Source organism: Mastigoproctus giganteus, chromosome 7 (genome assembly GCF_048544385.1).
Source record: "Mastigoproctus giganteus isolate SK-2022 chromosome 7, ASM4854438v1, whole genome shotgun sequence".
NCBI classification, from domain to species: Eukaryota; Metazoa; Arthropoda; class Arachnida; order Uropygi; family Thelyphonidae; genus Mastigoproctus; species Mastigoproctus giganteus.
In genome coordinates this window covers 210,885,536-210,910,342 of record NC_143581.1, presented here as the reverse complement: position 1 = coordinate 210,910,342, position 24,807 = coordinate 210,885,536, and the positions used below count along the sequence as shown (strand labels likewise).

General features: G+C 35.7%; 1 protein-coding gene across 2 annotated transcripts in view; it reads left to right on the top strand.

Moving 5' to 3' along the window:
• LOC150083647 (protein NPAT-like) overlaps positions 1–24,807 on the top strand; it is a 55,875-nt gene that overhangs the window by 17,818 nt on the left and 13,250 nt on the right. For both annotated transcript variants that reach the window (XM_090377417.1, XM_090377416.1), the window contains exons 3-4: positions 2,630–2,800; positions 14,878–14,990. In XM_090377417.1, the coding sequence (XP_090233543.1) occupies positions 2,630–2,800; positions 14,878–14,990 (284 nt within the window). The remainder of the gene's footprint in view (positions 1–2,629; positions 2,801–14,877; positions 14,991–24,807) is intronic.

Here is a 24,807-nt window from a genome sequence, read left to right as displayed (position 1 = left end):
AGTTGCCTCCCGAACATGCTGATGTAGAAAACAATCATCCAATAAATCCACAAAATCCCTGCTAGTCCGTGAGTAACCAGCCCCCAAATTCCAGTCAATATCTGGGAAATTAAAATCTCCCATTATAAGACTCTCTGATTTACTGGCCCACTCTATTTCCCTGTACAGTTCCTTATTATACTCATCAGAGTCATTAGGCCTATAGCACACTCCTACTCTCAATTTTGATCTCCCAATGCTTATGTCACACCAAACTGACTCAACACTGCACTGTCCAGCGATGTCGACTGGCTTCACTTCCTTGGTTTTTATGTGATTCTTAACTAATAGCCTAACCCCTCCCCCCTTCCTATCTTGTCTATCCTTTCTGTAGAAGTTGTACTCCCCAAATTGCAGTTCTGCATCCCTTATATCTGTCTGACACCACATCTCTGATATCCCAACAATATCTGCCTTTGATGTTTTGAGCAATACCTCAAATTCATCAAATTTATTTACTAAACTCCTAGCATTGGTGTACACACAAGTATACCTGCACCTGTTTCTATTCTTAGCTACCCTAACACAACCCATGTGTTTACTTGTACCGCAATGGCTCCCAGCAGTCTCTGAAATACCATGCATCTTGTTTTTCAGGCTTCTGCTCATTCTAATAGAAGCAGTGCAAGAATCTCTTTCACCTCTGCTAGTGAAAATTTCAACTTCCAAGGTCTTGGAATGAATTATCAAAAAATGTGTTATTGGGTCCATATTACGATATTTTCACCATACCTCCATATATTCCTACGGGACACAAAATACATTTCAAAAAACTTACATAAAGTCAGATTTCCGTAAGTCGAGTAATACGTAAGCCGGGGAGTGGCTGTATTTCCCATTTACTGTAGTTGTATTGGTCTGAGACACACTGTTGTCATTCGCTGTATTCACAAGATAATTCACATGATATCGTAGGCCAACTCGTTTTCAGGAGCTCACATTTTTCTGTTCGAATAGAAATTTTGTGAGACCTGATAGTGTGCATTTCTGGAGGTCAGTACCATAAAACAATAAAGTCAATTTGCAGTTCCTGGTTGATTGGCCTTTTCAGTTAGTGCAATCTAATTATAAGTTGGTAGTAAACTTAATATTACTTCATTTGCGATAATACCGATAGCTGGAATTCTGTGGAATTTTATGTTATTATGTCGAAATGTGTTTCTCCTTCCATGAAATCTTCGGTCATATAAAAAACATGAATAAATTTTCAGAATCTTCTCTTCATTCCTGTTTTTTAACCTTTGTAAATTTGTCTCACTTGTGCAATTTGTGCGTCTCATGTTCGTTGTTATTGATTGCTTATCTTTTTTTACTGTTTTAAATTTTACAATTAAAAAAAAAAAAAAAAAGTCAGTGAACAGAAATATCAATCAAGAAAATTTCATATTTTATTAAGGTAAAGTGCTATAATTACTGTAATATTTATTTATTTATTAGAAATTTAAGATGTTTAAACCTGTGTTAAGAATTTAATTGGGTATCTAACTTTTTTAGTGTTTTGCTCACCATACTGAACAATTTTTTTGAGTGCTTATCCCCATCCCCTATTTTTCCCATAATCCCTGTTGCACAAAATACCACAATGCAGAGATTTTTAGGAACACATGTACCATGTTATAGCTGAACTGACTGTTAAAAAATGGATTAAAGGAACTGAAAAATGAGAATTATTTTATTAGACTTTTTATTATAATATGTTGAACAATGGAAGGTTAAGTGCCGACCGGGCTAGCCAGGTGGGTAAAGTGCTTGCCTGGCAACCCAAAGGTCGCGGGTTCGAATCCCGCCTCAGGCTTGGATCAGAGTAAAAAATGCAAAAACCTTTGGGAGGTGCATTATAGCCACAGAAGCCGATGTGCCAACAACTACCAAAAAAAAAAAAAAAAAAAGTAAGGTTAAGTAAAGTTTATTGCAGTTATACTTATTTCAATTTTACAAATAAAGAATGAATCCATAGTGTTTTTTTTTTTTTTTTTTTTGTCATATTTTTTCAGATAAAATTGTGTTGTAGCATTTAGTTATGTCTTTAACTTTTGCTGCATGATCATGAAGAGGGTCGTTCTCACAAAAATTTTCAAGTGTTTGATCAATTTTCTCAAGGGCTTCCTTTAATTCTTTAATTTTCAAATCCTCGTAACTGCAGAGACTCAGATAATGAATACTCGAATACTGGGGGCCCCCCGTATTATTATTTTCACCAGATATATTAGTGGGGTTATTTTGATTTTGAATAAGCTGAAACTATCTGTATATAGCCTTTTTAATATATGAAAAGTAATATATTAATAAATAATATATAAAAAGTAATATAGTAATATATAAGAAACTCATATTCATTAACTTAATGATTTTAGTACTTTTTTTGTTTGAAGGAAAGTTGTTATTTAATGATAAAATTAACTGGTATTTGATGTTTTAAAAATGATTGAAAACTGGAGGATTTTCACAGTATTCTTTATCTATGACATAATATTTTTGTAATAATTGTTTTATATCTTGATGATTCAGACCCTTAATAAATACTCTTTTTTTTTTTTATTTTTTATCTAACATTTTTCATCTCCTTTATAATATATAAACTTATTTTTAGGCTACTTGAAAGAAACTGGTTGTAGCAGAACGTGGGAAATATTCTTGGAAGAATGTCCTCATTTGAGAGAATATTCTCTTTGTCTTCAGGAAGGTAAGGAATATCCTACCAATATAGCTGGAAAAAATATGAAGCAAATTCTACAAGAGTATTATAGGCTTGTTTTACAAGGTGAGAAATATTTATACTTCTAATTTTTTTCAGAATTTTATGTAATTTTGATCAGAAGCTGCCTGAATGTGTTGGTACTCTGTTGTACCCTGGATTTGTACAGTCTCAGCAGCTGTGATGTGATGTGATATCTCTATGATGTGAAATGTTTGTAAAGGAATGAAAAGTGTTGAGAATGTAAATATGCTACAGACTGCATGATAATGAGTTCATAGGAGTCTTTTAACTATACCTGTTGTACTCCGGTTCTGTACAGTCTCAGGAGCATTGTATTTCTATGATGTGAAATGTTTGTAAAGGAATGGGAAGTGTGTAAAGGAATGTTGAGAATGTGAGTATGCTACAGACTGCATGATAATGAGTTCATAGGAGCCATTTTTAAATATAACTTAAACATGCAAGTAAGTCTGTATGCCTTGTTATGGAGATTTAAACTTACAATTCATTGATTAGAAATGGGCTTGCCGTTTCAAGTATCACATTACTCAATGCCCCTGGCTAGTGACTATTCCATCTGATAATGTAGCATTTCATCTTATGCCATTTGTAATGCAGTTGCAAGATGGAGCCATAAACACTTTGATGTCTATGAACTGTTACCAATTAGTGAATGTTTTTTGGTTTTGAATGATGTACAAGTTGAAGTAATTCTGCATATATTAACCTATTGGGTTATAAATTTTACAAGCTAGTTTTTAATTTTGGCCTTTCTCCAACTTGTTTATTTTTGATGTGAAGACATCTTTGATGGCACCAACTAAATTTTTCGGACTGCAGTAAAACTGAATGGTAATGAAAATGTGAGACAGAAATGATGCAAATGATGTCACTTCCTAAATGATGCTAACTCAGTCATTAACATTGATTTGGTAGAGTAAGTAGCAGGCATGAGCATAAAATGTTACATCGTTCATACTAACTATTTTGGGCTGAAGTAAAACCGATTGGTAATGAAAATGCAAGATGGAAATGACATCACTTCCTAAATGGTGCTAATGACGCTAACTCAGTCACTAATGTTGATTCGGTAGAGTAAGTAATGGACATGAGCATAAAATGTTACATCGTTTATAATTTCGGTTCTGTTTGATTTTAAAAATTTAAATGGTTTTGATTTTTGCCAAAGATTGTTTCACATAAAATAAAACATCTTATTATTGCAATCAAAATGTGGACAAATCGGGTAAGAGCTGATTTTCAAACCAACTTCAGAAATTTTCAGCATTCATCTCATCATGATGAGTCTCCCTTGATACATTCAGACTGAAAATAAGGAAAGCTCTAGATATAAATCTGTCCTTTGTTCTTGTTTTACAAATAATAAAATGACTTCCTACTGATTCCCAAAGCCTCATTACTAATTGAAATATTGCACTAAGGTTGAAAAAATGATAATGTAGAGGTGAAAAGAAAAATGTATAAGTCATTTGTTTGGAATCATTGGTCTTTTATTTATTGTATTAAAAAGCCAGGCATTAGAAATAATGTAAGAATGCCTAGAATTTGCTGCTGTGTTTTGTGTATGTGTACTGATAGCTTCAGATATAAGTTTGGTTATCGGAAACTGAGGTCTGCATTTGTAGTTGTTTAAAAGTGGAGGGAGGGGGTTGTTGCTCAGAGATGGCATGGACTTACAGTCAGTCCTCGTATAGCACGATAGTTGTGTTCCTAGAAACCCTCGTGCAATGCAAAATCGTGCAATATAAACAACAGGCCCTATGGGAAAAATAGGGTTAGGTGCCGACCACCCAAGACTGAACACACATTGGTAACCAAAACATTACCAAACACAATAAATAAAATACTTACGTATTTTATAACGATTAAAATACGTAATAAAAAATAATATTATAATTTTTTATAATATTTTTATTATTATTATATTATATTTTATTATAATATAATAAATAATAAATAATAAAATAATAAATATAATAATAAATAAAATGATACGAATAAAATACTTACGTATTTTATTACGACTATTACGTTAATAAAATATTGCTAATGCTTTTGCTTCTATCGTAAGCAAACTTGTTTTTTGTTTGATTTTCTATCCAAACAGATGACAGCCGTTCCATCTCTTCCAATTCTTTGTGTCTTAATCTAATGGATTTTAATTACACTTTGAGTTGTTCCTGCTATCAAAGTTGTTTTTATTTTCTCTGCATTCTTTGTAATTCTTGGCGTTGCCTCATTTAAGGCTGTAGCACGTGCAATATCACATGGTCTTTCATTTCACTCAAAGCGTTTCACAATTTCATATTTTTTCTCTATCGACAGAGGCGGACTGGCCATAAGCCTTACCGGGGAAACCCCGGTGGGCCGGAGGCCAGTGTGATTTTGGCCATAAACCATAGTATGAGGCCACTATAAATTTTCCCGGGACTGGATTTTTGATCCAGTCCGCCTCTGTTTATCAATATTGCTTTTCTTTTTCTCTCTGAATCTGCAGTATCTTCATCAGGACGCTTCCTTTTCACACCTTTTAAGTATTTTACTAATTTTTAGGGAATAAAGCACAATTACAAAATGAGGAGGCAAGCTTGATACACATAAACAAAGCTACGTGCGTGTAGCAACTGAATAAACAACACCGTAAAGGCAGAGATACACTATTAACATCTCGCATTTTACTAAAGCACATTTCTAGGGGTTACTACCATAAAACAATAAAAACAATTTCCAGTTGCATTTCTGCTAGTGGAATCTGTTATAAACTGGTAGTAAACTCGATCTAATTGCATTTGCAATTATACCGATAACTGGAATTGTGTTGGTTTTTAAGTTATGATGAAATGTGTTTCCCCTTCACTGATATAAAAAACATAAATACATTTTCAGAATCTTCTCTTCATTCCTATCGTGTTGTGTTCAGTTGGGGTGATTCCGCGTTCGACTGCCATTTCTTGTAAACATAAAGGCGAATCATGCAAAAGCGAATTCGGTTCTTGTTATATAAGATATCGTTCCCCTATTTATAAATCGTGTATAATCGAATTCGTGTAGTGTAAACACGTGTTATACAAGGACTGACTGTACTTATAACTTGACTGGCACCAATAAGTTTGAAAAACAGATCTATGTTGTTGCTTAGACAGTGAAATCATCCTTACCATAGAACTGCAGTAAGCATGAACTTGGGTAGAACTTACCTGTATATGAAGGGGTTCAAAAGAGATTTGTTTTCACACAGAAGTAGTTGTGATAGAAAGATGAAATTTTTTTTTTTTTTTTTTTTTTTTATGTTTTGGTTTGACTGTTTTTTTGACTGTACTTATAACTTGACTGGCACCAATAAGTTTGAAAAACAGATCTATGTTGTTGCTTAGACAGTGAAATCATCCTTACCATAGAACTGCAGTAAGCATGAACTTGGGTAGAACTTACCTGTATATGAAGGGGTTCAAAAGAGATTTGTTTTCACACAGAAGTAGTTGTGATAGAAAGATGAAATTTTTTTTTTTTTTTTTTTATGTTTTGGTTTTGATCTGACAATTTATTTATTTTTTTTTGCAATGCTGAACGAAGTGTCACAATGGATAATGTGGAATACAGATCATTGATCCGGTTCCTCTTTCTGCAAGGGAAAACTCCTAAAACAATTCATGAAGAAATGGTTGCCATTTATGGAAAAGAACTGCCCAGATTACAGTGTTGTTGCACATTGGTATAAAAAGTTCAAATGTGGAAGACCCTCAGTGCATGATGGAGAAATTCCAGGATGCCCAGTAAAAGAGTGTTGTAAAAATTGAGGCATTAATCCTGGACGATCGCTGTATTAGCATCACAGAACTAGTTGTAGAGCTCCAAATTAGTTTGGAGAACATCATCCATCAACCGTTGCATATAAGTAAGGGTCTGCAAGATGGGTTTCCAGACTTTTGACCCTTTACAATAAGGGAAGGGCACAATGTGCACATGAAATGTCATGTTCCAGGAAAAGCAAGAGGTGTTTTTTCATGACTAGTCGCCCTGAACCCATCACTTGGACCCATCACTCTGATCCCAAAACTAAACAAATGTAAAAACAATGGAAGCATGCAGAATCACCACCCTCCAAAAAAGGCAAAGGTACAACCAAGCGCTGGCAAGGTGATGCTGTCAGTAATTTGGGATTGACATGGTGTAATACTAACAGATTACCTTCAAAAGGGATGTACTGCAACGGTGAAGTATTAGTCCAACCTCCTCATAAAGCTATGTGCTACTATAAAAATAAAAAAAATTGGAAAGCTGTCAAAAGGTGCATACCTGCCCACAATAATGCCCCTGCGTATTCCTTGCATGGTGCACTGAGATGTGCCCATGAATGTGGGTTTGAAGTATTGCCACATCCTTATTCCCCTGACCTTGCACCCTCGGATTTCCTCCTCCCTACCCTGAAGTGCTTTTTTCATGGAAAGCACTTTGCTGCCGATCTTAGTTTGAAGGGACAATCAGAGGGCCTCTAAAAAATTGGCCTGCAGAAGTGTTTTGAGAGGTGGCAAAAATGTGTAATTTTGTCTGGTGACTATGTTGAAAAAGTGTAATGCATGGTGTTTGTTTCAACCTTCTATCACAACTACTTCTGGATGAGTACAAATCTTTTTTGTATCCCCACCCCTCACCTCCCCGTAGACTTGAGGCAGATAGGGCAAGGAATAAATAGACAACATTGCTATGTTTTTAGGGCCATTTAATATTTGATATATGATATTGGATAGTTTTTATATAGATGCCCCTCTATCTTAATTCAGACTTCAAATTAAGATAGAGGAAATAGTGATGACAGTCCCACAAGTTTTAGCAATTAAGTTCCTTGTTGTATTTATTTTACTATCATCTATGCTATCAAATCATTGTCACTGTATCAGTATAGAGGACAATGATTTGATTTTGGGGAACAAGAAATGGTTCTGGGAAGAAAAGTCAAGAGAATTAGCTTTGGGGGGGGGGATTGTTTAGTTCCACAATCCCATACTTTTTCAAAAAATCCTTCATAAGGAAAAACTCCTTCAATGCTAGGCTACATTCTAGCATTGAAGGAGGTTTTTCAGCAAAGGCCTGGGGCTTCCTTGCACCCATATGGCTAATACAAATTGAGACTTCATGCGAGGAATTCTCTTAACTAAACGATCCAGGACTTGTGAATGGTTCTCCTTATTCACTGTCATCCTGTTGGAGTAAATTCCTTGCAGATTTCCCTGCTGCCATGGAAAGTGATCAGTATCCTTGTAGTTTTTAGGTATGTTCGCAAATGTGCAACATGCCTGTTGTATTCGCCATGTTATCTGTCTGCTTGCATCTAGAAATGCAACTCTCAGTGGACACATTTTCATGAAATTAAATTTTATATTTGGTTCATTTGGATAGACTCTCAAGCCATTCTAAATTTCATTAAAATTAGACCAGAAAAATTCTCATAAAATTTTGAGTATATGTACATAGAAGTGTATTTAGGATGTTTTTGCATTTCCTTATCAAGTAAGGCCAGATTAGGCCTTCGTGTTTTCAGGATATATTCTGTTAGTTCCTGGGAAGCTTTAATATAATATAAGTTCCAATTTAACACCCTCCCCAGTTTTCTCCTCATGCAAAAATCTATATTAGTTTTGGATAACTGACACTAAATTTTAAGACCAATTATAATTCCACAGCATATCCCCAACTCCATTTTGTTTTCAAGTTTCTGATTAGCATCAGTAGAGGCATGTGATGCAAGAAAGCAAGCTTATACAGCACAACCAAAAAAAAAAAAAAAAAAAACCATTCCCATTTCACTGATCCGTTCATTCCAATGTTTGTCTTGTTCTACCTTAAATTTATTTAAGCTGTCAACTTCCACAACAACAGATGGAAATTTGTTCCAGCATTCAACTACTTGTTGGCTAAAGGCAAACTTCCACACATCTATTATTCTACAACTGTCTTTCCTCAGTTTGAATCTATGCCCCTCAGGTTTGTAATCTGAGCAAGAGGAAGAATCCCATCAGCATTAAGCTTGCTCAATCCATTTAAGACCTTATACACCTCAATCAGATCGCTTCGCAGGGGCCTAGTCTCCAGAAGCTGCAAATGATGAGTGCTTAAGGTTGTATTTTTGTCCCCTTTTGTTTAGAAGATCCAATCATAGAAATTTATTCAAAAAGATCTTATAAAACTATATTTTTATAAAACTATCTAATGCTGTTAATTTAAATTCACTGCATATAAACTAAAAATGGAAAAATTGAGGCTCCTGTGCCATATACTGCACAGGAGACTCAGAACAATTTAGTACCCAAAAAACAATTTCTGAATTTTCTTATTTTATCTAGTTTCATCTCTGATGATTCCACCATTTGTAGTCATGTTTAAGGATATCATTCTGAATGTGTTTTTTTTTTTTTTTTTTTCCTTTTTTGTAAATTACTGATGGACTCCAGAGAAGTGTGGATGAAAAATTTTACGATAACAGTCCTTTAAATAATATACTTCAGAATGACTGAACTCTTTACATTGTTATGTGGGAAACATTATTGTTTGTATTAATTTTCATCTCACATCATGTCTTGCTGACATAATATGAATGTTAAAATACTTTTTTTTATTTGTTACTCAGTTTTGTATGCTTTTTCTACTATTAAAAGCCCAAATACAGAATGCTATGAATTTAATCAGAACGAGACAGTTTAAATAGTTTATCTTCTAAATCATGAACATGGCTCCCTTTTCCCAGTATATATACATTCACTGATCACTGAATTGTGACCACCCATCCATAATGGATTATGCTGCATAGCTCGCAGTATAAAAGGTCAGACAGCTTTTTATGCTAAAGCAGTGGTAATTGCATCTGGGAAAGTGATAAAACAGCAGTTATGGGACATAGTAAAGACATCGTGGAGTTTCAAAAGGGCATGATTGTGGGAGCTCATGTGTTGGGTGCTTCCATATTGTAAATGACATGTCCTGTCAGTTGCTGACAACCCACTCTGGTTAAGGTGTATAGAGAATGGTGTTAAACGGGTCAAACCACCTCCTGCTGACAGAACTGTAAACGATTATGCAAGGCAGATGTTTGTTGTGAGTAAAGGGTGCAACATGTATGGCTGAATGGCGGGTCGCCGTGCAATGGTTGATGTTGCAATACAATATGGAGAATGCAAGAACAGTATCCCAAATGATGATGTGCTGCACACTCAGACATATAGGGTTCCACAGCAAATGACCCAAGAGAAATCCCTTTCCTCGTTGTCGATCATCGTCGACAGCAAGTGCTTTGATGTCAACAACGTGCTGGTTGGACATTGGATGGAAATGAGTGTGCTAATCAGATGAGTCCAGATACCTGGGGCAACACACCTATGGATGCCTTAATATGTGGTGCAAGTAACACGAGTCCACGGACCCATTGTGCATGGTGCTCACTATCCAGTCAGGTAGCAGTGGTTGCTTAATATGGGGCATGTTTTGCAGCCAAGAATTAGGTCCCCTGTTGCATATGGACCAACATTTCACTGGTGAGATCTACTGGCAGCTCTTCCCTTGCCATATTGCATTTTTACCCCTGACAGAAATTGGACCTTCCAAGATAATGTGTTGTGTCATTGGGCCCGCACTGTGCACGAGTGGTTCGAGGAACGCGTTGAAGATATTACCCACCTTGATTAGCCTCCAAATTCGCCTGACCTCAATCCGATTGAACACTTCTGGAATGTTTTGGAATGGGAAGTGAGGCATTTGGACACATGATGCTGGAAAGCCTTGCAGGCAGCATGGCTGTAGATCCCTATGGACATCTTCAGACATCACATCTAGTGGAGTGGTGCCTAGGCAAATAGCGGGTGTTATCTGTGTGAACAGTGGCCTAACGGTAGGTGGTCACAATTCAGTGATCATTTAGTGTACCTTCTGCAGCCTGCTTTTTAATTGCATCACAGTTTTTAAGTAAGTTGCTAAACATATATGTATGGTATGGTGATTCATATCATTTAAAACTATTTTATGATTTGAAATTAAAAGTTAACCAGTATTTCAGTTTATTCCAATTATAAGACATACAGACTTGTTTTTTCAGTCGTGGTCTGGAACTAACTTTTGAGTTGTCTGCCATCAAATTAATGTTTTACTGTATCACTAAAAATATTATTCAGAATTGTAAATATCAGTTCAAGTTCATGAATTTGATTTTAGAAACAGCAAAACTAAGGAACAACTTAACAAAAACGTGAGGTTTTTATTTTGATTTAGGAGTTGAAATAATTAGATAAATTGATACTTCTGTGTCATATTTTTCTGTCTTGCTGTCACTGTCCCTTCCAGTTACAGTGATAGGCTTGGGCTTATATGCATTTTAGAAATGAAATTATTATCCATGACCTAAAATTACCTTTTTGTTTTTAACTGAATAAGATTACTAAAGAAGGCACTTTATTTATTAAAAACTATAAGGCACCATTATTACAGGCTGTTTTGATTCTTAATGGAATGTCATCAGGTAGTGGCCCCAATTAGAAACTTAGTGCCAAACAATGAATGTATTGAATCTAAATGTACAGTGTAAGTTAGGTGTGAATATAACCCATTTGTGCCCAGAGCAGAAAATTATTGTAGTTTTAGCCAAAGGTGAGCAGAATATTATCATTCCTTATATGTGCACACATTGCTTAGTTACTTTTGATGTAGAATGATGTCATTTATCTGCTAACTTATTCTAACATTAGTGTAAAGTTACCACACATCCTTGGTTTTGTGGGGCAGTGCCCAGAATTGACTACCCTTTCTTTGGAAAATATTTGTCCCCACATTTTTCAGATTTATCACTGGAAAGATGACTAACCAGAACTGTAGATCATCCTATATATGAGACTGCTGTTTTTCCAAGTTAGTATTCTGTGTATTCGGAGCACTCTCGAAGTGGTCAACAATGACATATTTGCATACCCCTACTATACTACATTAATACAAACATTAGTGGCGTAACTAGATTATGGAAAATATGTCCCTCTACCATAGGCAAATGGCATTAAAGAAAAGACTCTGAAAACTGAATTTATTTTTAAAAATATGACTAATTTTTATTATCTGAATCAGTTATTATAAAAGTCTGGTTTTTACATAAAAGATACATGATTTTGGGTAACATTTAATGATTTCAAATAAAAGAAAAAGGCTATTTGGCCTTTTTGAAATTACACGGAGTTAGGAGGACTGTCCAGTTGTCTTAGTTTTTTATTATTATTATTTATTTATTTATTTTTGTGCAGATAGAACAAACTGTGCCATCTCAATAGAACAAACTGTGCAGTTTGCAGATTAACCTTTTAATGACATTGCATCAATGTTTTAATCTGATGCTGTTTAGCCATCATCTAATCTTTGAAATAAATGATGTATTAATCGTTTGAAAGTATGATACCAGGGCAACTGATTATGAAGGTAATGTTAGAGCAGACTGAGTAATTGTGGGTAGAGTAATCTATCAGCAAGATATATTTGTTTATTATTTACCATCTGTCACGTGTAAAACATAATCTTTTATATAGCCCTAAAAAGGGTATAGTAAAAGAGTGGGGTTCCCACAGCTTGCTTCGCTGCTTGTGTATGCTAAATATGTTTTTACTATCTGGCATGAAGTTGCTAATTAAGGCCACCCATTATCTGATGAGATTCTATTAAGAATAAAAATAATCTCTAATAGTGCACCAATTAATTAAAAACAAGGTCAGTAATTTTAAGCATTACATTAAAAATGCAGTGCTCCTTATCAATTTTGAGTGAAATGATTGAGTTTTTTAAAATAAATGATCATAAAATGAACATTTTTTTATTTTTTTTTAAATTCTGATAATTAGATTTAGTTATTCCCAAGGAATGTGGTTAGTAATTTTAGGTTGACCCTTGAGTAACAATGTCATTTCTAAAATGAATGTAAGCTCAAGATAGCAAAAAAGAAAGAAAGAAAAATATATGCTGAGAAGCATTAATTATCTAATTAAAACTAAGGGTTGTACAACTGAAGTGAGATTCTGGAACAGACTGGGGGGATCTATTTCAGAATCTTGTTTCCAATGGGAATTCTTTATATATATATATTTATTTATTATATATATATTTTTTCCCTTGAGAATAGAATACTAAACCAGGTTCAGAAATGTCTAAACAGACCTACACAAAACATGCCCAATAGCGCCTCCGTAGCCAGGTGGGAAGGAGCAGCAGTGAGTAGCACATGCTTCTTAATTAGACCGGGGTTCAAGTCCATTACCACCAAATACGGAGGATGCAGAAAGGTCAGGGAATGACCACCGCATATTCCCGGAGCAATGTGGCCTTAGTTGCTAATGCTCCTAAAAACCAAATAACAACATAACAACAGCATGCCCAATAGTATATTGTATATGCTTGGTGTAAGAATTTATATCCCTTGTAAATAAGGGATATTAACTGTAACCTTAGTTCAAACTAACATTTTTTTTAAAAAAAAAATCATACAAAGTTAGCATTTTTCTTTTATTTTTACCTGTGTAATGTCATTTATTTTGCACATTATAAATGAATGACAGTTTACTTTAGTGCTATTTATTTCTGCCACATTGAGGCAGCTTTGGTAAAGATGTACAGACAGATCAGTACCCAACTGAATAATGTACAGTAATACCCCGACTTACGCTACCCCGACTTACGCGAACTCGGAGTTACGCGGTTCTTGATTTTTTTCGTTTGGCAACGCTGCCGCCCACTATCTTCAAGGTCGTTTTTCATATGTTATCGATATACGGTGCGACGGCGGAGAATGAGAGCGAAAGATGAACAAAATTCAACTTTGTTGCTTTTATGTTTTTTATATCAGTGAAGGGGAAACACATTTCACCATAATAACGTAAAAACCAACACAATTCCAGCTATCGGTATAATCGCAAATGCAATTAGATCGAGTTTACTACCAGTTTATAACAGATTTCACTAGCAGAAACGCAACTGGATTTTTATTGTTTTATGGTAGTAACCCCTAGAAATGTGAGGTGTTAATAGTGTATCTCTGCCTTTATGGTGTTGTTTATTCAGTTGCTACATGCGCGCAGCTTTGTTTATGCATATCAAGCGTGCCTCCTCGTTTTGTAATTGTGCTTTATTCCCTAAAAATGATTAAAATACTTAATTAAAAGGTGTGAAAAGGAAGCGTCCTGGTGAAGACACTGCAGATTCAGAGAGAAAAAGAAAAGCAATTATCGATAAACAGAGGCGGACTGGATCAAAAATTCTTACCCGGGAAAATTTATAGTGGCCTCATACTATGGTTTATGGCCAAAATCACACTGGCCCACCGGGGTTTCCCCGGTAAGGCTTATGGCCAGTCCACCTCTGTCGATAGAGAAAAAATATGAAATTGTGAAACGCTTTGAGCGAAATGAAAGACCATGTGATATTGCACGTGCTACAGGCCTAAATGAAGCAACGGCGAAAAGCACATGACAATTGCAAACTTGACAGGTTGAAAATTGAAAAGGGCTCAATTGTAAAGGGCTTAAAAATTTTAGAAAACATAGACTCCAACGAAGAACGCGTTATAGCTACAAAGCAAGGAATAAAAAAATTATTAGCTTGCTACGAAGAAATTCTGCGTGAAAAAAAGAACGCGCTGTGTCGTCAGATGAATTTGTTAGATTTTATGAAGCCATCGACATCGAAATAACTTTTTTACGTAAGTCATTTGTTTTTTTTTAATACATATTTTGTATTAATATGTATAAAGAACTGCAATTTTATTAATATTTTTCTTCTAAACTAGTGTTTTTGTTAGTCCTTGGTCCCAATTAAGCAAAATTTATATGTATTTATATGCAAAGTTGTACCCCGACTTACGCGAATTCGACTTACGCGATTTTCGTCGGACCCACCTATCGCGTAACTTCGGGGTATTACTGTACTCTATTTTATTTATTTATTATTTTTTTTATTTTTAGAGAAACTTTTAGTGTACTAGGTTATAAATCTAGTATAATAAAAGAACATTGTCCTGCTATTATTATTAATGTACTTAAACCTTTCCTGGGTATGATGCTTGTTTTTTTTATTTATTTAAAATTTATCTTTGTTTTATATATGCTTAGGAAATAATGAAGAATATACAAATATTCAACGAACAATTATGGAATTAGAAGCGATCTTAAACCATTTACGTCACGTTTTAACTCCAGAAAACCTTTCAAGACAGCAAGAACAGGTAATTTTTATTTTTGTAATCTATATTAATTTTGTTTGTTTTTATTCATTGTTACACTAGCTCTTACATTGTAATGTTTTCATAGGAATTTGTATGCTAGCAATATTTGAATAAAAATATTAGTTGCTTTTAATATTTTTAACTATTCGTTTCAATCTTTTTTTTATTCTTCTGTTTCATTATTTTACGTTTTGGTATTTAATAACATGTTTAATTGACTTAAGAATGTTGTGTTGAAAATTTATTTTGCTTTGAAAATTTGTACTTTGGATTTTCAAAGTTCCTTCACTTCTAGCAGAAAAACCTGTAGGTTTACTCTTGTGACACTGAGATTATAGTCCATTTACTCATTTGCTAGTGTCTTTTGCAAAGGTATCAAGGAAATTAGGATTGTCTTGAAAAGTCGGTATGAAGTCTTTGCATGACAACATGCTTCCTTGCTTCTGCTCATCCTTAAGGCAGTGTGGTAAATATTTGCACAGACTTCTTTTTTCCTAAATCTTCATGCAGAATTTGACAAATCATCTCCTTATTCATATTTAACTTGTCATTCTGAGGGGTCCAATGATGATCTCTTACCACAATTTCCTGAACTTTTTGAACTCTGACCCCATTTCAAGGGGTTGACGAACACCCACTTCTTGAGTCATCATGAACATCCTCATGTCTGTCTTTGTACCACTTATACCATTCAAACACACCGGTGTGACTTAATGTTTCATCACCATAAACAATCTTTAACATTTCATGTTTCTAGTAGTAGTAGTGGCATGTGATGCAAGAAAGCAAGTGTATGAGCTTATGCAGCATTGGCCAAAAAAAAAAAAAAAAATCACACCATTCCCTCCAAATGCCTGTCCAGTTCCTCCTTAAATTTATTTAACCTATCAACTTCCACAACGACTGATGGAAGTTTGTTCCAGCAATTAACCTGGAACAAGGCTAAAGGCAAATTTCCGCACATCTATTTTACATCTGTCTTTTCTTAATTTGAATTTATGACCCCGTAGGTTCTTAATCTAAATAAGTGGAAGGATCCCATCAGAATTCAGTGTGCTCAACCCATTCAAGGCCTTATACACCTCAATCAGATCACCACGCAGGTGCCTAGTCTCCAGCCACTGCAATTTGCAGAACTTAAGCATCTCTTGGTAAGAGGATCCTTCATTCCCCTCAACAATCTTGTTGCCCTTCTCTGTACACGCTCAAGCAAATCTACATCCTTCCTAAAATGAGGCCTCCGGACCTGTACGCAGTACTCAAGGTGTGACCTGACCGCCTTATACAAAGGGATAATCACCTCCTTTTCCCTGCTAGCAAAATTCCTGTATATCATTGACAAAACCCCATGACCTGCCCTAGCAGCCTGTCTGCATTGCTCAGAAAACTTCATATCTGACTGCACAATTACTCTCAGGTCTTTTTCATTTTCTACCACCTTAAGTGTAGTACCAGTTGGTACGTTTCTCTGGGGTTATTTCTACCCATATGCAGTACTTTGCATTTTTCAAGGTTAAACTTCAGTTGCCACTTCTTAGCCCATCTGCCCAAATTTTCTACATCCTGTTGCAGTAGCACACTGCCATTAACAACCCTGCCAACCTTTGTATCATCTGCAAACTTCAACACTAAGCCTGATATATCTTCATCAATATCATTGATAAATATAAAAAACAACAGTGGACCCAACACCGAACCCTGTGGGACTCCACTAATAACATTAGTCCACGAAGAGCAGCATCTATTGTTTACCACTCTCTGTCTTCTCTCACTCAACCATCCTTTTATCCACTGTAGCAACTTACCATTAATACAATTCTACTCCAGTTTGTACAGTAGTCTACCATGCGTAACAGTATCAAAAGCTTTCCTGTAATCCAAATATATGATAAAATTATTTTTTGCATCCAGTTCCTTTGTAACCACATCATAATATCTTATCAGATTTGTCAGACAAGACTTTCCCTTAACATACCCATGCTGTGTCTGAATTATTGCTGCAGTCTTGTCTAGAAGATCCTGCAATGCATCTTTAACCAGTGACTCCAGTATTTTCCCCTGAACAGAAGTTAAACTAACTGGTCTGTAATTACTTGTGTCACCCTTCGATCCCCCCTTTGTGAATTGGGGATACATTTGCACATCTCCAGTCCGTGGGGACCTCCCCTGAGTCCAAGGATGTTCTCATAATTATGTCTAAGGGTTTGCTTAGTTGCTTTACCGCCTCCTTTAATATAACTGGATAGATCCCATCTACCCCAGGTGCCTTTCTTATGTTTAACTTCAACAATTTCTCCTCCACTTTGCTCTCAGTTATTACAAAATCGTTAAGCACCCTGCTACAATTTGATAACCTTCTGCCATTTTCAAACCTTAATAACTCCTCATGTGTGAATGTAGATGCAAAATACTCATTCAGTTTGTTTGCTATCTGAGCAGGATCATCAACAGTCGAACCATCAATATCAAGTGGACCAATCAGATTCATCCCCTTCCTTTTAGAGTTTATATAAGTAAAGAAATCCTTGCTGTTTTTCTTAGCATCCTTTGCCAAAGATTTCTCGTAATCTGCCTTCGCCTGCCTAACTTCCTTTGTGACCTGATCACAGACTAGCTTATATCTGCCATTGTCTTCTGAGTAGCTTGATAATTTATATGCATCCCATGCATTTTTTTCTCTGTCACGAGTCTCATTAGTTCATTTGATAATCATTTAGGCCTAAACCTTGAACAATATATCTTAATAGATATGAAACTTTTAGTAGCTTCCACGATTAATTCCTTGAATACTTCCCACTTAGAATTTACTGTTTGTAACATCATCAGTTGATCCCACTGTACAGAATTTCTGTTGCAGATTTTCCCAGTTTAAAGCAAAATTTGATAATCGTTTGTTGTTGTTGTTCCATTCCAAAATTCTGACACCGAATGTTAACGCTACTAATGAACCTGGTTGTTACTTGCAACCTTTCAGCGTACTGGACATTCTCTGTACCACCATCTGTTGTAGGAAGTTTGAACTACAACACATTTCTGTTTAATTTCAAACTCATTAAATGTGACTGTAGCAGCACCATTTGGGGAACTTGATTGCCACATCTCATAATGATAAGCTACATTATAATGTATTTTTCACTGCAAAAGGTTGCCAAACTTAAGGACTCCTGCACATTATATAAGCCCAATAGTTATAAAAAGGTAAAATTGCGTAGCTCTATTATCTTTTAATTAATAATGAATTGTGCAATTAACATACTGTGGCATAAAAAAATTATTTTTTTTTATTATTAAAAACTGTTATAGTTTATTCAAATGAGAAGTTTAGTAGTTGATGAACTTGTCTGTTGTCCATGAACAAGGTGTTAGCATTCCTTTGATAATTAGAGAACCCCATGCTTTTAAATGGTCAAAAAATTACTACTTTTAGATTGCAATTAAAATCATCTAAATGAGAATTCAGTCATTGCTACTGTTTGTAAGTTTCTTTACTTTGATGTTATAAATAATTTTTACTGCCACTTAGCTTATGAAGCCTAAGGACCAGCCTGCTCTATGATGTTTTAGTGTGTCCCATTTTAACTAAGGCATAATGTTTCTTATATGGGATTTATTGGGATTGAATCTTGTTTGATATTATAGCCAAGGTGTCAAACTGAGGAATATCCAAGTTCAGTTGTACATTATTGTATTTCTGGATGCAACAATTTGACTAACAGTATAATGAGCTGTGTTATTTCAAGTCAGCCTTGCATTTTCTCACTTACCTGGAATATATCACCACCCTTCTCTCTTATTATAGCCTTTGCAATTGTAAGGCACAGTTATTCCTCACCAAAGTGATCTCCCAATCACTTTGGTGAGGAATAACTGTGCAGTGTTATGTTATGCATTTATAAACCAGGCAAGGTTAGCAGACTTTGTTGGAGTTGAATTAATATTTTAACTTACGAGGCAAATTTTCATGCCTCGTAAGTTCATGAGAGGGGAAGACACACAAGCATAGATGTTTATTATAATTGTTATGTAATCAATCAGCATTTGCTGTTCATTCTTGGTTTCCAAGTAAATGTTTTTAAAAGTATACATACTTCTTTTATTCTGAGTGAAATAAATTTATTACATAAATGAGTACAGGTAGCCCTCGTTTTGCGCTGACCTGATTTGCAATAGTGCCGATCACTAACCACAGCACCATTTTTATTTTTATTTATTGTTTTTGCAATTTTTTTATAAATTGAAAGTTTCAAATCATCAAACAAAATTTATCGGCATCATATGCTATGTATCGTGCACTGTTCACGTGATTTAGGACAATCTGAGCCAATCAGCAATTAACGCATTCGTATCAGAAATGAGAAAGATTCTCACCCTCAAAGTAACCACTCGTGGATGTGGGTAGTAAAGGTCCATGCGATGAAGCATTCGGTTGGTTGTTTGTTTACGTTATTTACATGTGTTGGAAATTTGTTACGCTAACATTTTTTTATTAATTGTGCTATTAATAAATTAAATAATAATAATAATAGTGATAGCCATGTGCAGTTTTTTCCAGTCGTGTTATAAAGTTTTTAATTTAATAGAATAAAGACAAGCCATGTCTGGTAAAAGTAGTTAATTGAATTTTAGTGCAATATTCAGAGGGTAGAATCTGATGAAATCCACCCTAATGTGTGTAGGGCTATGAATATGCCTCCATCGACTATTACTACAACTATGAAGAATGCTAATAAAAATAAAACAATCGATGCAAAGTGGTAGGTAAAATTGTTGGTGCCCGGAACCTAATCCTGTGATTTCCGATTGACTCCATTATATAAAGAGTTCCATTTGCACCTGTCCCCCTAGGAACCTAACCCCGACATAAATCGAGGGCTACCTGTACTACATAATAGTACCAGCCATAGCCTCAATCATTCCAAGTTTTGCACCAATTCCACTGGTTTTCCTTCGCTGGAATAGGTGCTATAACTATCAGTAAGTTTGTCATTCTAAAATTCAGCTTTGTTTCTGTCGTATTTTATGTACCATTGAAAAATAATAATTGAATATACAGTAGAGCAGGGGTGGCCAACGAGTTAGTGGATTTAATTTTGGTCAATTATGACGAATTTTAAATATACAGTCATCCCTTAATTTGTGCACTTTGTGCAATGAAATTTTTGAAATGGTAGATCGCGACGCATTTTGAAGGAAAAAAGTCGATTGCATCACATATTAAGTTGGCCACTCCTGCAGTAGAGTATCAGTTATCCAGAATAATTAATGTCAGACCTCTTCCAGATAGCAAAATTTTCTAGATAATCGAATGTAAGCTAAAATTAAATTAATTCTGTTATAATGTATTAAGGTAAAAGAAAAAGGCTAAATAGCATGAAAAACCTGAATTTATTTAATTAAAAAAAAAACTCCAAAAAACATTCAAAACTCCATAGGCAGTTTTTAAAATTCAAACAGCCGCAGCTCTGTAACTGTTCAGAATCAAACTCGTGTTTATATGACTTTTTTCTTTTGCACTATATCATACATCACAGAATATTTTGCACGTGTACATACACGCACACACGTGAATCGAGATTGAGATGAATTTAGAATAGAAAATATTAGTATTAGTATTAGTAACGGCCGTATGGTGCAAGAAAGCCTATGGCTTATGCTGCACCAGCCAAAAAAAAAAAAAAAAAAAAAAAAAAATCCGAACAAAACAATGATAAAAACAAAAATTAAATAAATAAATAAATAATAATAATTAATAAATAAATAAAAATAATAAAATGAAATTAAAAATTAAATAAAAAGGAAATTAATCCTATCATCCTATGCGCTTCCCTTACCCGAAAGTACTATCCAGATGACCTTTGAATTTCCCCAAACTGTCGGCCTCTACCACCCATGAAGGCAACTTATTCCAGTAATTTATAACTCGCTGGCTAAAATAAAACTTCCTGCAGTCCAATCTAAACATTTCCCCGCGTAACTTGAATTTATGTCCCCTAGTTCTAGCATCATTTATAATCTTGAAAATTTTGTCCTCATTCATTTTACTGATGCCTCTCAGAGCCTTAAACACCTCAATCAAATCTCCCCTAAGGTGTCTAGTTTCCAAACTCTGCAACCCACATATTTCATACGGACGCCCTTTTGCCGATCTCACGAGGCGAGTTACCCTTCTTTGCACCCTTTCAAGAAGCTCGATGTCTTTCTTTAGGTGCGGTCTCCATACTTGAACACAGTATTCCAAGTGTGGTCTAACATAGGCCTTATATAATGGGATTATCACGTCCCTATCTCTACTTGCAAAAGTTCGATAGATCATCGATAGGACACCATGGGCCTTCCTTGCAACCTGTTTACAATGCTCAGAGAATTTCATGTCTGACCGTATCGTAACACCCAAGTCCCTTTCCTCCAGTACTGGGTTTAGTTGAACTCCACCAAGTGAATAAGTTATTTTGGGATTACTGTTTCCCAGGTGTAATACCTTACACTTTGTTGGATTAAAGCACAGCTGCCATTTTTCTGACCATTCTTGAAGTCTATCTAGGTCTCTCTGAAGAAGCTCAGCTTGACAGTGATCATTAACTACTCTACCAATTTTAACATCATCTGCAAATTTAGACATCACTCCCTCTATCCCTTCATCAATGTCGTTTATGAAAATTAAAAACAACAGTGGTCCTAATACTGATCCTTGGGGAACCCCACTTCTTACATCAACCCAATCTGAGGAATAGCCATTTATCACAACCCTCTGCCTCCTGCCCTGAAGCCATCCTTCTATCCATCTAAGGATTTTCCCAGTGATTCCAACCTGTTCCAGCTTATAAAGCAACCGCTCATGTGGGACTGAGTCAAAAGCTTTGCTGAAATCTAAATAAACAATGTCGAAATTATTCCCTAAATCCAGCTCGTGAGTGACCCTTTCGAAATAGCGAACCAGATTTGTTAAACATGATTTTCCCTTTACAAAACCATGCTGAGTATCCTTGAGAATTTCAATTCGATCCAAATGATCCTGAATTCCACCCTTGATCAATGCCTCCATGATTTTCCCTACTACTGAAGTCAGACTGACAGGTCGATAATTTCCCACTTCACTTTTAGAGCCACCCTTATGTATGGGAGATACATTTGCACTTTTCCAATCCAAGGGAATCTCCCCAGAGTCTAGTGATGCTCGCATAACCAGCCTCAGTGGTTCAATGCACTCGCTTGCCGCCTCTCTCAAGATTATAGGGTATATTCCATCAACTCCAGGAGCCTTACTAGTCTGTAGGCTTGAAAGTTTTTTCATTAAATAATCTTGCGAAATTTCAATATCATTAATTACATATTTTTTAACTTCGCTCCCACAATTTCCCATTGCCACAAAAGGCTTTTCATTTGTAAATATCGATGCAAAATAACTGTTGAGTTCATCTGCAACGGCAGCTGGTGTATTTATTACTATCCCCTTTCCCTTACGTAAAGGTCCGATCTGGTTTGTCCTGCTCTTCTTGGCATTTATATATGTGAAGAATTCTTTATCCCCCCTCTTTGCTCTGTTTGCTAGTGATTTCTCATAAACTGCCTTTGCCTGTCGAACCTTTTCTGTGGCTCTATTACACATCACCTTGTAGCTGTTATAGGCTTCAGTACTTTTTATTGCTCTGTAACGTTTCCATGCCACCTTTTTCTGCTCAAGTAATGTGGCAACTTCACTATTCATCCAACTTGGAACCCTTCTCGTGGAGTATTTTTTTAATGGTATATACGCATTCAAGGCATCGGTGATTAATGTTTTAAAAGCGTACCACAGTTCAAATGTATTCATTCTCTGCGCGATATCTACCCAATTAATAGAGGCCATGTAGTACCTTAAGGCATCGTAATTTCCTTTTCTGAAATTAAAACCCATTCCTTTGCCTTTTACTTCTGCTACCTCTCTCGTCATCATCCACCGTAGAACTCCGTGATCACTTCCTGCTACTGGTTCCTCTACTGTCAGCCCTGTTATGTCATCTGATTCATGTGTGATGATGAGGTCTAGGATATTCTTTTCTCTAGTACTTTCCCTGACATGTTGATACAAATAACAGTCATCTAGTTGATTTAAAAATTTTGTTCCCCATGTCGAGTTTCCTTCCCATTTACTCCAATCAATTAGAGGCAAATTGAAATCACCCATAATAAGGCATTGACGCTTACTTGCCCATTCCATTTGCATGTAGCGGCTTTTGTCATAGTCTTCACAATCACCTGGTCTGTAGATTACGCCTACTCGCATTGTACCTTTGTTTCCAACTATCTCACACCATACAGACTCTATACTAGCATGTGAAATGTCTGAATCTGGGAAAGCTTTCGTCGCACTCAGGCTGCTTCTGATAAGAAGCATTACCCCACCACCCCTTCTATCTACTCTATCCTTCCTAAATACATTATACAAGCCGTACTGAAACTCATCATCCCCAATTTCCGGGTGGCACCACGTCTCCGTAAGCCCTATTATGTCCGCGTTACTTGTTTTAACCAGCAGTTCGAATTCGCTCATTTTATTGACGACACTTCTAACGTTACTGTATAAACAATTAAGATTTACTGTTCTTGTATATTTAACAACCCTAACACAACCCTTGAAGTTTTTTAGGCTCTCTTCCCTGATATTAGCTACCTGCTCACGTGAAACGTCTTTGCCCCCAGAACATCTAGATAATACGTCCAGTTGGGGTAACAAATAAGAACTCTTAAGGTATGTGCAAGAGTTACATTGACCAATATTATCAGATAAACGCGTGTCAGTATTACCCACATCCCCCCTAACTAGCAGTTTCCCTGAGCCTTTAAGGTATCCTCAATAATACTGGCAAAAACTTTTGCACCACCTTTGTTTAAGTCTAGACATTAGATATCTAGACATTAGGAAACAAGATACACAAAATAAATCCCTGAAAAGAGAGCCCAGAGTGCATATGTGATCATAATCACTCTGTTCAGGTAAACACCTAAAACTACAACAAAACTAAAGGCAACAAAGGTAAATTGCTTGATATGATAGCTACTTGTATTGCAAATGTACTGGGAGCACCAAATAGCATAGTTAGCTGTTATCCAATGCATATTATTGAACTAATAAACCCTGTCCTTGAGATCTCCCATAACAAATAACCAGAAGTCATAAGGATTAGAATCTGAAAAGCAAGGTGGGAAAGTATTGTCTAATGTGACCTATTTCGCTGGTCAAAAATTGGAGCTCTACCACATACTAGCACATACCAGATGGTGATGCCCCCCCATCCTGTTTAAAAATATTTGTTAAAGTAGTATGCTCACTTTTTCTTTTCTCTTCCCCTTCCTCTTCAAAGGGGAGAATCATGTGGTATTGGAGATCACAGTTATATTTACCTGTAGCAGTACACATTTTGGAACCACACGTTCAATTTGAAGAAGAATGGCTCAATTATGAAGTTTGTTGTGAAGCCATGCTATGTGGGCCATGCTATGTTGGAGAAGAATGGTATTGATAATATGATATTCTGCATACTGAGCAGTTATAACTATTCACACCACCATTTAGCATTTAGCATTAGCATTAGTAGAGGCATTTGATGCAAGAAAGCAAGCTTATGCAGCATCAGCCAAAAAAAAAAAAAAAAAAACCCCACTTCCACTTCACCCCTCTGTTCGTTTAAAATACCTGTCCAGCTGAGCCTTAAACTTATTTAGGCTATCAACCTCCACCACAAGGGATGGCAGTCTGTTCCACCAACCAACCACCCGCTGGCTAAAGGCAAATTTCCGCACGTCTATCCTACATCTGTCTTTCCTCAATTTGAATTTA